The sequence below is a fragment of the Rhinatrema bivittatum genome, chromosome 9, assembly GCF_901001135.1.
Source record: "Rhinatrema bivittatum chromosome 9, aRhiBiv1.1, whole genome shotgun sequence".
NCBI classification, from domain to species: Eukaryota; Metazoa; Chordata; class Amphibia; order Gymnophiona; family Rhinatrematidae; genus Rhinatrema; species Rhinatrema bivittatum.
The window spans coordinates 10,093,156-10,106,368 of NC_042623.1; the positions used below are offsets into that span (position 1 = coordinate 10,093,156).

Below are 13,213 nucleotides of genomic sequence, written 5' to 3' on the forward strand. Positions count from 1 at the left end.
AATCCCGCTGATATTAAGAGAGAGCGTTTTCCCCTCATGGTTTTTATTGGTTTTCATACATTTTCTTTTCCTTATTGTAGGAGAAATGCCAGCGTTGCACCCGTCGGCCGGCTCTAGCTGCTGCACGTGCAGCTGCCAGCCCACTCTGCAGGCCATCCTGCAGGAGCTGAAGGCCTTGAGGAAGTTCGTGCAGATTCAAGCAGGTACAGTCGGGGGGGGGGGGATGGAAGCCACTTGGACATGTGGACATATAAAGGTGAAGAAACGCATCCTAGGCGAGACCTTTCTTCTTGGTCTAACTGTGCAAACGTCCGAAGTGAAATTGTCAGTCCAGACCTAATGCGTTCCCCCTTACGGCCTATTTGTTGGTCCTTCTTTCGGCCCTTTCTCTGTAGCTTGACCGCACGAATACTTGGGCGTTTTACACCGTGTATGAATGTGAAGTAGTCCGTAAATCAGCAGGCGTGTTGACTAAGAATATGTACGAATAGGAACTAAAAGAGAGATCTGCTGTGGTGGGTGCTGACCTAGATTACGAATGCTGGCGCTGAATGTAATTGTTGACTAAGAATATGACCGCTGATTTTGTAAGCGGTTGTGATCTTATTCTGGGACGATGCTACATAAAACGCCTCAATAAATAAATAAATAAAATGTCCTAGGGCTTCAGCTTCCGCTTTCAAAGCGTTTTGCGTTTCCGGGTGGTTTTTTTTTTTTCTTCCTTGTGTTTTTTGACCTTAGTGGCTTTCCTCCTGCTCATTCATACCTTACAGTTCAGTTAGAATCAGGGCTGGCATCTGGCACCACGAGCCCTCATTCACCACTGCCCAGTGATATTTATTGCCCTCGCCTGTAACATACACAGTCTGGTCACTGCAGTGACCATCTTCGGCCAGGGGACAGGCGTCCGCGCTCCTTCCAGAACCCTGTAGTCATGAGCTGGGAACTCAGCCGCCTGGTGCCTTCCTTCAGCAGGCCCTGGCCGGAGTGACCCCACTGCTGCCGTGCTGCCCTCTGGGCCAGCCCTCACCGCGCTACTTGTGATGTAGAGCAGCGGCAGCAGCAACTCCAGGCGTACCTGGGAACTTCCTCTGGTCATCGGGGGCCACAGCTGTGGTCCCGGGGGGGATCGAATTTGACAGCCGGGCTGGCGGAGGATCGCAGTCAGAGGTCCACGTCAGCCAGGGAAGCCAAGGATTCCCCTCCTCTCTTGCCTGTCGATCAGGTGCCTGCGAAAGATCAGGATAGAGGAGGGGAGTCTGATAGTAGTCTACCCAGAGTGTGAGGATCCGGAGGAGTTATCTCCGGAGTTTGTCCTGCTCCTGCATGAGGTCTTTCTAGCGCGAAAGGGAGCAGGGGGGAAGCATCCTAGAGAGAGGCAGCCATGTCACTCTGCTAAGAGGTCAAAGGTGGTGTCTTCAGGAGGCTCTGGGGACCTCTTAAGACATCTGGGTCTCGGTTGCCCAGGGGCCGAGAGCGATCCCAGGGATTTGGACAACTCTGATGACCTGCAGAAGGATCCTGCAGACCCTCATGGAGTGGACCCCGGATGTGGGCGCAGATATGGACCCAAATGCCGATCCTGATGTGAATAAGGATGACTCTGATCCAGATGAGGTACCAGTAACGGAGGGGGATGACCCTAGGATGGTCCACTCGTTGTATCCCCTTATTCCCCAGGTTTTGGAGGAGCTAGGGGTTAAAGTGGCTCTGGAGGAGTAGGATAATGAAGGGATGAACCCGGTCCTGAATGGCCTGCGTGGTCTCCCAAGCGTCTAAATCCATAAGCTGGTAAACTGGGAATGGGAGTTCCCGGAAGTGGGCTTGAAAGTTGGTCGGGCGATGGCAAAGCTGTACCCATTATTGGAAGAGACCCTGGATCTCCTAAGGGTTCCAAAAGTGGATTTGGCAGTGTCCACTGTTACCAAAAAGACAATCATTCCAGTGGTGGGTTCAGCCAATCTTAAGGATGTTCAGAACCATAAATTGGAGATTTAGTTTAAATGGATGTTTGAGGTTTCTGCCTTAAGTCTGAGAGTGGCGATTTGTGGGAGTATGATGCAGAGGGCCTGTTTGTGCTGGGTTCAGAAAGCTCAGGAGCAGCCCTCAACCGGGGCATTTAGTGCCATGCAGTCTGCGCGGCTGGAAGTTGGAGTGGCTTATGTGGCTGGATGCGCTGTATGTCTTGGTGTGTACTTTGGCCAGGAGCATGGTCTCGGTGGTGGCAGCCCACAGACTTTTATTGTTGCGCAATTGGTTGGCTGACATGTGGTCCAAGTCTCAGTTGTGTAATCTCCATTTTAAAGGGAAGCTCTTGTTTGGGGAGGATTTGGATCAGTTGATGAAGACTTTGGGGGCGTCAAAAGGAAATAAGTTACCTGAAGATAAGAGGGGCGACAAGAAAGTTTTCCCTCCCCGGTTCCATTTTCGGGATATGCGGTGGTTCTGTCCTCAGCTTCGGGGGCCGAATCCATCTTTGGGTAGACAGCAGCCCTTTTGGGGTACCCGCAGATCCTGTAGAGATATTGCCAGTCAGGGGACCGGAAGAGGAAAGTCAGCACAGTGAAGTCAGATGTGCCCATCCCTCCATGGAAGCAGTAGGGGGCAGGTTGTCCCGCTTTTACAAGGATTGGGCCAAGATTACCACAGATCAGTGGGTCCTGGAGGTGGTAAGAGATGGCTACACATTAGAAATTTCGCACCCTGTCGGGAGGCATTTCCAGAATCCCACTGCTTGTCTCAAAGCAAACAGGAAGCAGTAAAAGGGACTCTACAGAGGTTACAAAAGTTAGATGTCATAGTTCCAGTCCTTCTGGCTGAGCAGGGACAGGGGAGGTACTCCGTTTATTTCATGGTTCCCAAAAAGGAGGGCACCTTTCATCCCATTCTAGATTTGCAAAAGATAGCCTTACGGGTTCCACATTTTCATATGGAGATGTTGTGCACAGTTATAGAAGCTGTCCGCAGAGAAGAGTTCATGGCATTGTTGAACCTGATGGAGACCTACTTCTATATTCCCATTCGAGGGGATCATCAGAAGTTTCTACAGTTCATGGTGCTGGGTCAGTGTTTTCAGTTTCGGGCTCTCCACTTTGGTTTGGCCACGGCATCCTAAACCTTCTCGAAAGTGATGGTGGTGGTAGCGGCAGCCTTGAGGCGAGAGGGGATTTTGGTCCATCCATATCTGGACAATTGGCTCATTCAGGCAAAGATGAAGGAGGAGTGTGGTTGATCCATCTAGCAAGTGATGAACAGATTGAGTTCACTGGGTTGGGTGATAAATGCAGCAAAGAATCATCTGGTGCCGACCCAGTCATTAGAGTATCTGGGAGCGCAATTCGTAACGCAATAAGGCAAGGTGTTCCTAATCACAGATAGTGTCGAAGGTGCAGGTGAAGCATCTGCTCCAGCTGCCAGTGCCAAAGGTCTGGGATTATTTGCAGGTCCTGGGCTCCATGGCTTCCATGTTGGATTTGGTTCCGTGGGCCTCTGCTCACATGCGACCTTTGCAGAAGGCACTCTTGTCTAGATGGAATCCATTGTCAGAGGAGTATCACCTACCTAAACCTCTTCTGGGAGTATTCAGGTCCAGTCTCTCATGGTGGCTCTCCCATCACAACTTGGAGAAGGGAGTGAATCTGGAGGCCCCAGATTGGGTGGTAGTGTCTGCAGATGAAAGCCTCAAGGGTTGGGGAGTGGTGTTTCAGGGGTGGTCTGCCCAAGGTCTTTGGGTCATCAGCAGAGGCAACCTGGTTTGCAGGGCCTTGGAGGCTTTTCTACTTTGGGTCAAGGGCTAGACGATGAGAATCTTCTCAGACAATGCAACAATGGTGGCATACATCAATCGTCAAGAGGAACGAAGAGGCACAGGATGGCTCTGGAGGCTCAGCAGTTGCTTGTTTGAGCAGAACTTCATCCTGAAGGAGTAGTGGAGTCACATTGTGGGCATGGACAGTGTGCAAGCAGACTTCCTCAGCAGACAGCAGCTAGACCCAGGTGGCAAGATTTTTCAGTCACAGAAGAGAAGTCGGGGCAGAGGGGCTGGATGCTGTAATGTACCTGTGGCCGACGGGAGTTGGTCAAGTCTTGCGGTACATAGAGGCGCATCCAGGGAAGGTGTTCTGGTGGCGCCGGAGTGGCCGGCTGTGGTTCGTGGATCTGGTGTGTCTGGCAATAGATGGGTCCCTCGGATTGGCTCACCTGCCAGGGTTAATTTGGCAAGGTCCCATATTTTTGGATCGGGAGGCTCGCTTATGTCTTGTGGCTTGGCTTTTGAGAGGTGGCGGTTGTGCCTGAGGGGAATATTCAGATCCAGTCATTTCCATTTTGCTCTAGGCTAGAAGGCCTTCTACGTCATATGTCAGGATCTAGAAGGTGTTTGAGTCTTGGTGTCTGTCACAATGGCTGAACCCCCTAACTATGGACATTCCTTACATTTTGGCCATGTCTAAGGGGCTGGCTTATAGCTCAGTCCATGTTCAGGTTTCAGCTTTGGGTTGATTTAGAGGCAAGTGGCAGGGGAGGTCTTTGGCTTCCCATCTGGATGTTCTGCGATTTCTGAAAGGAGTCAAGCAGTTCTGTCCAGACTGGAACCTCAGCCTGGTGCTGCGAGTGCTCTGTGGTGTTCCTGTTGAGCCCTTAAGAGGCGTGTCATTGAAGGATCTGACGTTGAAGGCTGTTTTTCTTGTAGCCATATGTTCAGCCAGGCGGATTTCAGAGCTGCAGGCTCTATCTTGCAGGAATCCTTTTCTGCGTATTAATAACTGTTGGTGTTTGAGGTAGTTGTGGGTGGATCCTTGGGTCGATGGCAGATGACCACGCCCCCGGGGGAAGATCCCGAGAGGGACCACTGGTCAGGCTCAGAGTATGGAGACAAGACACACACTAGTTCTTTTATTAAACAGTATATTGAACCACCAGAGGTGGCAGTAGTGAGCTGGAAGTACCCAGCAGGGCTGTGGTCCCTCAGGTACTGGAACAGTGATCCTGGATAACTGAGCTGTATAGAAACTGAAGATAGTGAGTAGGCAGGGTATGCAGAGTTCAGGAACAGAACCTTGATAGTAACACTCACAAAATAGTCTCTAGAAGTAGTCCAGGTGTTGGAATAAGTTAGGCCCTCGAGGAGCGAGTACCTGGTTCCAGGGAAAGCTCTGAGAGAGAGAGAGTAACTCACTGGTGTAGTAGGCAGCGATGACTTCCAGGCAGAATAAGTATTCAGCAACCAGTCCGGGAACATGGGCCCTCGAGGAGCTTGTACCGGTTCCTGACTGACCTGAAAAACAAAGAAAGAGCGAGGCCCCCGAGGAGCGGGTACCCCTGGTAAGTCCAAGGAGGCAGAGTAGCTCGGAGAGAATCCTTGAACGTATCCAACTCCTATTCATCTCCTTGCTAACTCGATTAGTTAGCGAATACAGAGACCTTATATATCCGGAACGGATGACGTCATCTCATGGGGATGCCCCTGAGGTTCGCGCCACTGCTGGTACATCAGTCGGGGCCGCGCGCACACCCCTAGGCTCCTGTGAATCATGCCGGAATGCAGCATCGAGCCGCTCCGGGGACGCCAGAGGAAGACGGCCGAAGGACACCGTGGCAGCCAATCTTCCACTAGAGCAAGAGGGAGTCGCCAAGGAGGTAAGGAGGGCGGAGTGGAGATGTCGAGCAGCGACGGTCGCAACAATAACAACAGGGTGACATTGTGAACGGTCCCCCCCTTTTTACTGAAGGTGGTTTCCTCCTTTCATTTGAATCAGACAGTGGACCTTCCGGCTTTTCCGGAGTGTTCTAGGGAGTTCCCGCAGGAAAGGGAGCTTCATCTTTTGGATGTGCGTAGGACTCTGTTGCGTTATCTTAAGGTGATTAACAGTTTCCTGGAGGTCGGATAACCTCTTTTTGTTGTTCGGAGGTGTGAAGAAAGGAGATAAAGCCTCTAAAGCCACGATCTCTCATTGGCTGAAGAAGATCATTTGTTCCGCTTTTATTTATTTATTTTATTTTATTTATTCCTGTAGGTCTGTGAGCGCATTCTACAAGAGTGCAGGCAATCCTCTGAGTGGAGTGTCAGTTGGTGTCTCTGCAGGAGATATGTAGGGCAGTGGCATGGTCAACGCTTCATACTTTCACCAATCATTCCTGATTGGATGTTCGAGCGCAGGAAGATGCGACGTTTGGTGAGAGTGTTCTGCGCGCAGGTCTTTCGGGTTCCCGTCCAGTCTAGGGGTGCTTGGGTACTTCCCACTTGTCTGGACTGATCTGGATATGAACAGGAAAGGAAAATTGGTTCTTACCTGCTAATTTTCGTTCCTGTAATACCGCAGATCAGTCCAGAGACCCGCCCCTGTTTTGCTGCCGAAAGACAGAATGTCCCGGTATTAATTGCAGAAAGTTTACAAACTGTGAATAAGTTAATGAGTTATGTGGTTAGCAGTCTGTTTTTCTGGATGTTTGGGAGACTCCAGGTCAGGGGGATCCCAACCCAGAGTTTCTTGTTCGCCCTGAAAAAGGGGGATGGACTCTACTCTAGCATGGGTACAGGTCAATACTGAGGGACTGCAGGTGGCACTCTTGGTTATGTTGCAGGGCCTCAAAGCTTTGTTCTCTGCCTCCATCTGCTGGTAGGGAGGCAAAGCCCACTGGTCTGGACTGAACTGTGGTATTACAGGAATGAAAATTAGCAGGTAAGAACCAATTTTCCTATGCCCTCATCTACATGCAATTTACATCTGACGGACGCTATCAGCCTCACATTTGTTTGGGCATGTGTTTTGGATGCACTAATCTCCTTACTGCATCGGGCGCTAGTCTAACACGTCCAAAACACGCGTCCAACCGTGCGTAAACCTGTGCGCTAAGGTGGGTGCACTTTATTGCATAAGCCCCACAGTCTTGGCTTGAATGCCTGCAGCAAGTCTGTTCTTCCTAGGCAAACTGTTCCTAATTAAGAAGGTAGTGCATGTTTGTACTTCAGGTAATCACAGAGGTTTATCCAGTCTTTCCTCATGCCTTTTAATCCAACACAGCTCTCGCTTTTTTTTTTTTTTTTTTAATTCTAACTCACTGCTGCCCCATTTTTATGAACCTGGTTTTCTAGGTGAGGCTCAGCACTAACAAAGAATGTCCTTCCTCTAAGCAGCTCTCTGCTCCTCCTTGGTGCTTAAAAAGAGGGCCACATTACAGTGCTTCTCAGAGAGCCTAACTTATGAGGGAGGATAACTGTCAAAGCTACTCCCGCGTGCCCATGTACGCACGCGTATGGGCACGCACAAAACTGCTACAGTATTTTATAACCTGCGTGCAAATGATATGCGAGTACTTATGCACGCAAACATGCTCGCATATGTAAAAACCGCAAGCCACACTAACCTGAAAAGTTCTAAGTAGTGCTTTTCATAAGCCAGATAGGTCTAAAAAAAAGCGCTACTTAGCCAGCTAAGTCAGATAGCTGGATAAGTCTGAAAAGTGCTACTTAGAAGGACAAGTGGTGGTTTTCAGACTTATCTGGCTACGTAGAGCCTGCTGCTACTGATACATCAGAATATAGCCGGATTAAGTCCTGTGATTTATCCAGATAAATTCAAATTTGTCCTTCTAAGTAGTGGCAAAGGTGTTACTTATCCAGATAAGTTGGAATTTAGCCGGATAAGTGTGTGCAAATGATATACCCATGTATTTGTATTTCGAATTTTAAAAAGATATGTGAGTAGATTTTACATGCATTGTAGCCCTGTAAGTCGGCTTTAACACGTGTAAGTCGAGCTGTGTTTAAAAAAGGATTGGATAAGTTCTTGGAGGAGAAGTCCATTACCTGCTATTAATTAAGTTGACTTAGAAAATAGCCACTGCTATTACTAGCAACGGTAACATGGAATAGACTTAGATTTTGGGTACTTGCCAGGTTCTTATGGCCTGGGTTGGCCACTGTTGGAAACAGGATGCTGGGCTTGATGGACCCTTGGTCTGACCCAGTATGGCATGTTCTTATGTTTGTATTGCTGCTCCACAAGGCATATATGGAAGCTGAGGCTGACTGGGAAGCACAGCCTCCTCCTGCAAAAAAATTTCAGGCCAGAGGGGGAACAGGGAAGTGTTGGATTGCGGCTTCCTCGTCCAGTTCCTAACGAGGGGCTACTAGCTCCCACCATGCCTCCGGATCCCGCGATCCCGTTCCCCTCCACAGTGGATTTGAGTGATGATGTGGTTAGCGCTGCTCCGGTGGAGGGTGATGATTCACAGGTGCTCCACTTCTTCCGCAAGGAGGAACTGGACCCACTAATTCCACATGTACTGCAAGAGCTAGATGTTCCGGCTCCTGAGCCGGTGATGGATTCTTCCTCTGGGGATCGAGTTTTATCCAGCTTGCGATTTCCTCCTCTAACCTTTCCTTTTCAAGCGCTACTTTTTCATATTATGTTCTGGGAATGGGATGCTCCGGAAGCCTCTTTTCGGGTTAGCAGGGCTATGGAAAAACTTTACCCGCTACCAGGTGAGTCCTTGGATCTCCTCAAGATCCCTAAGGTGGACTCTGCCATCACGGCCATAGCCAAGCGCACAACGATTCCAGTAACAGGCGGGGCAGCTCTCAAGGATCTTCAGGATAGGAAACTGGAGGTTTTACTCAAGCGAATATTTGAGGTTTCAGCGCTTGGAGTGAGGGCGGCTGTCTGTAGCAGCCTTATGCAGAGAGCTATCCTCCGCTGAGTTCAGCAATTGCTCACCACTCAGGAGCTTCCTCCAGGGGAGGCTGAACAAGCGAACCACATGGAATCGGCGGTTGCCTATACGGCTGATGCTTTATATGATCTTCTTCGTACCTCGGCTCGGACTATGTCTTCAGCAGTTTCTGCAAGAAGGCTCCTGTGGTTCCATAACTGGTCGGCTGACGTTTCTTCTAAGTCTCAGCTGGAATCCTTTCCTTTCAAAGGGAAACTGTTGTTTGAGGATGAGCTGGAACAACTGGTTAAAAACTTGGGAGAAAACAAGGTATACAAGCCCAGGCAGTCTCGCCCATTTGGCACATTCCGAGGTCGTTTTTGGGCTCAGCGTCATTTACGTACAGGTAGAGGATCCTCTTTTGCTCCACGACAGACGTCGGCCAGGTCTCAAGCCTGGGCACATTCCTTTCATTGTAAACAGCCCCGGTGCGACAGAGCCTCATGGTTTTGAACCCAAGTCTTCCCAATGAAGGTGCGCCGGCCCATTCCTCCGTTCTGGAGATCGGGGGGCATCTCTCCCTGTTTCGCGAGGAGTGGGTCAAGGTCACTTAGGATCAGTCGGCCCTTGATATTATAAATCACGGTTTCGCTTTGGAATTTGCTCGCCCTCTTCGGGATGTCTTTCTGGTGTCCCCTTGCGGGTCTCAGACAAAACGGCAGGTAATTCGTCAAACTCTGTCTCGATTAATGGCCACAGGCCGAGCGTCTGACCAGTCAGTATTCCATTTACTTCGTAGTCCCCAAGAAGGAGGGCTCCTTCCGACCAATTTTTGGATTTAAAGAAAGTCAACAAAGCGTTGCGAGTACCTCGCTTTCGGATGGAGACGTTGAGGTCCATGATTGCGGCCGTCCACAAAGGCGAATTTTTGGCTTCTTTGGATCTGACGGAAGATTATCTTCACATAGGAATCCGCGACCACCATCAGCGGTTTCTGCGGTTCAAGGTCTTGGGAGAACATTATCAGTTTTCGTGCCCTTCCATTTGGACTGGCGACGGCTCCGCGAGTATTAAGGCTGACTTAAAAACCTGGCTTTTTAAATGTGCATATTCCGAAAATAATCAAACTTCGCAAGACTAGCTACAGGTATTAAGACAAACGCTCCAAAATTCCAATTTTAAAGGCAGAACTAACTAACTTTTATGTTTTATGAGTGTAATATTTAATGTATGTTTTATTATTTTGTCTTAATTTGTCTTAACTTTACCCTTGAAAACCACACTGAGGAATAGCAATCTATAATTTTTATCTTTACTTGTACAGCTATAATATTTCTATGTGCTTTTAATTAATTTTAGCTGTCATCTTTTATTGAATTGTTTTACTGTATTATCTCTAATTTGTATATTGTAAACCGCTGTGAAGGCTAACGCCAATATGGCGGTATAAAAAATCTAATAAACTATAAACTATTACTATAAACTATTCACCAAGGTGATGGTGGTAGTGGCAGCGTGCCTTCGGCAGGAAGGGATTTTAGTTCATCCCTATCTGGACGACTGGCTCATTCGAGCGGTCAGAGGCATTTTGCAAGGTGGTGGTCCAGTCGGTTGTATGCCGTTTACAATCCCTAGGCTGGGTGGTCAATTACGCCAAGAGCCAACTGGTGCCGTCTCAGGAGATAGAATTTCTGGGAGCTCGTTTCGACACATCGGTGGGTAAGGTTTTCCTGCCCAGGCTGAGGATGGAGAAGTTGATGTCCCAAGTCAGGCATCTGTTGGCCCTTCCTTTGCCCACAGTGTGGGACTATTTACAAGTTCTTGGTTCTATGGCATCTACTCTGGAACTGGTTCCTTGGGCTTTTGCTCATATGAGACCTTTTTAGAGGGCATTGCTCTCCCGTTGGGATCCCAAGTCAGAGGAGTTCCATTTGCCCTTACCACTGCTAGAAGCAGCCAAGATCAGCCTCGATTGGTGTTTGATTCCGGATCACTTGCTTCAGGGCGTGGACTTGGAAAATCCTCAGTGGATAGTCGTGACAGTGGATGCCAGCCTCTCCGGGTGGGGAGCAGTTTGTCAGTCATGATCGGCGCAAGGTCTGTGGACAGCTCAGGAGGCCAAGTGGTCCAGAAATCGATTGGAAACCAGGGCAGTCCACCTAGCGCTACGCCGTTTTCTTCCGCTGGTCAGGCACAGGGTGATACGGATCCTATCCGACAATGTGACCACCGTGGCTTACATAAACCGTCAAGGAGGCACAAAAGAGTCAACCGGTCGCCACCGAGGCAGACAAATTGATGTTATGGGCAGAGCATAATCTGGCCCGTCTGGCAGCGTCTCATATAGCCGGGGTGGAAAACATCCAAGCGGATTTTCTCAGTCGACAACGATTAGATCCCGGCGAATGGGAACTGTCCGAGGATGCGATGGGCCTCGTGACGTGCTGGTGGGGTGTCCCCTGGCTGGATTTGATGGCGACTCGGTTAAATGCGAAGGCGGCTCGATTCTTCAGTCGCAGAAGGGAACACGGGTCGGAAGGGGTGGATGCCCTGGTCCTTCCGTGGCCTCCCGACATTCTATGTGTTTCTCCCTTGGCTGCTGGTGGGATAAGTTCTACGGCGAATAGAATCCCACCAGGGACTGGCTATTCTAGTGGCTCTGGAGTGGCCGCAACAACCATGGTTCTCAGGCCTGATCAACTTGGCTGTGGATGGTCCCTTGCGCCTAGGTCATCTGCCGTATCTACTCCGGCAGGGTCCAGTATTTTTCGATCAGGCAGATTGCTTCTGTCTAGCGGCTTGGCTTATGAGAGGAGACAGTTAAGGAAGAAGGGCTACCCAGAGGCAGTTATTACCACTCTTCTATGCGCTCGAAAAACTTTTACTTCTATCACCTACTTTTGGGTGTGGAAGGTTTTTTATTCTTGGTGCCATGGGTTGAATGTGTCCCCGCAGCAGGCCACTATTGTTCACATTCTTGCCTTCTTGCAGGATGGCTTAAAGAAAGGTTTGGTGTATAGCTCGATCCGGGTTCAGGTAGCGGCCTTGAGCTGTTTTCAAGGTAAGGTTGATGGTACTTCCATTGCTGGTCATCCGGATGTGGCACGGTTCTTGAAGGGTGCCAAACACTTACAGCCGCCGGTGTGTGCAATCTGTCCATCATGGAGTTTAAATTTGGTTCTCCGTGGCCTTTGCGGTTCTCCTTTTGAGCCTCTGAAACGGGCTATGCTGAAGGATTTAACGCTTAAGACGGTGTTTCTTGTGGCTATCTGTTCGGCTAGACGGGTTTCGGAGCTTCAAGAATTGTCCTGTAGAGAGCCTTTCTTGCACATTTCTGACTCTGGAGTTTCGCTTCGGGCAGTACCTTCCTTTCTGCCAAAGGTAGTATTGGCCTTTCATGTCAACCAGTCAGTTGAGTTACCGGCGTTTTCAGAGGAGGATAGGACTTCTCCTCAGGCTCAGGATCTGAGGAGATTGGATGTCCGCAGGATTCTCTTGCAGTACTTGGAGGTGACTAATCCTTTTCGATTGTCTGATCATCTTTTTGTCTTATGGAGCGGTCCTAAGAAAGGGAGTAAGGCTTCTAAGACTACTATTGCCCGCTGGTTGAAAGATGCTATTGCTTCGACTTACATATGTCCCGGGCGGCCTGTACCACATGGTCTTAAGGCGCATTCTGTCAGGTCACAAGCAGCGTCCTGGGCAGAAAGCCAATGTGTGTCGCTCCAAGAGATTTGCAGGGCGGCTACTTGGAAATCTTTGCACACGTTTGCTAAGCATTACCATTTGGATGTCCAGTATCCGAAGGTGGATTCTTTTGGCAGCAGTCTGCTTCGAGCGGGACTCTCTGGGTCCCAACCCTTTTAGGGCAGCTTGGGTACATCCCAGCAGTCTGGACTGATCCTGGTACATACAGGGAAAGGAAAATTGGTTCTTACCTGATAATGTTTGTTCCTGTAGTACCAAGGATCAGTCCAGACGCCCACCCATATGCAGGAGAGTCCGCTCAGCTAATTGTATTTTCTCTTTGCAGATTTTTCGAAGATTGCACACCTACACGACACAGTTTTTTGTCACAAGTTATAGTTTTTAAGAGGTTATTAGTTGGCTTGATCTAGTCATTGGTTGCTAAATTTACTTCATTCTGCTTTGATATTGATTATACTGAAGGGTCGCAGGTGGCACACCGGGTTACCTAGGGAGTGCTTTTCAGCTTTTCTCTGACTCCATCTGCTGGAAGGGAGGCATAACCCAGCAGTCTGGACTGATCCTCGGTACTACAGGAATGAAAATTAGCAGGTAAGAACCAATTTTCCTATTGTACTCACATAAGTGACTTAAACCACTCTTATTCTTCCACGACTTCAGGACAGTCCTCCAAGCGCTACTGTTCACCAAAATAGACTACTGCAGCGCCGCCCTTCTACTAGGACTCCCCAAATCCACTACCAAACCTCTGCAGATGATACAAAATGCGGCAGCAAGATTGTTGACCAGTACCAGCCGCTGCGAACACATCTCACCCATACTCAGGAACCTTCACTGGTTACCAGTGAATTTC

The 13,213-nt window shown here is 49.3% G+C and overlaps 1 protein-coding gene across 2 annotated transcripts in view; it reads left to right on the forward strand.

Moving 5' to 3' along the window:
• BEND7 (BEN domain containing 7) overlaps positions 1-13,213 on the forward strand; it is a 74,049-nt gene that overhangs the window by 20,848 nt on the left and 39,988 nt on the right. For both annotated transcript variants that reach the window (XM_029615163.1, XM_029615164.1), the window contains exon 4: positions 81-203. In XM_029615163.1, the coding sequence (XP_029471023.1) occupies positions 81-203 (123 nt within the window). The remainder of the gene's footprint in view (positions 1-80; positions 204-13,213) is intronic.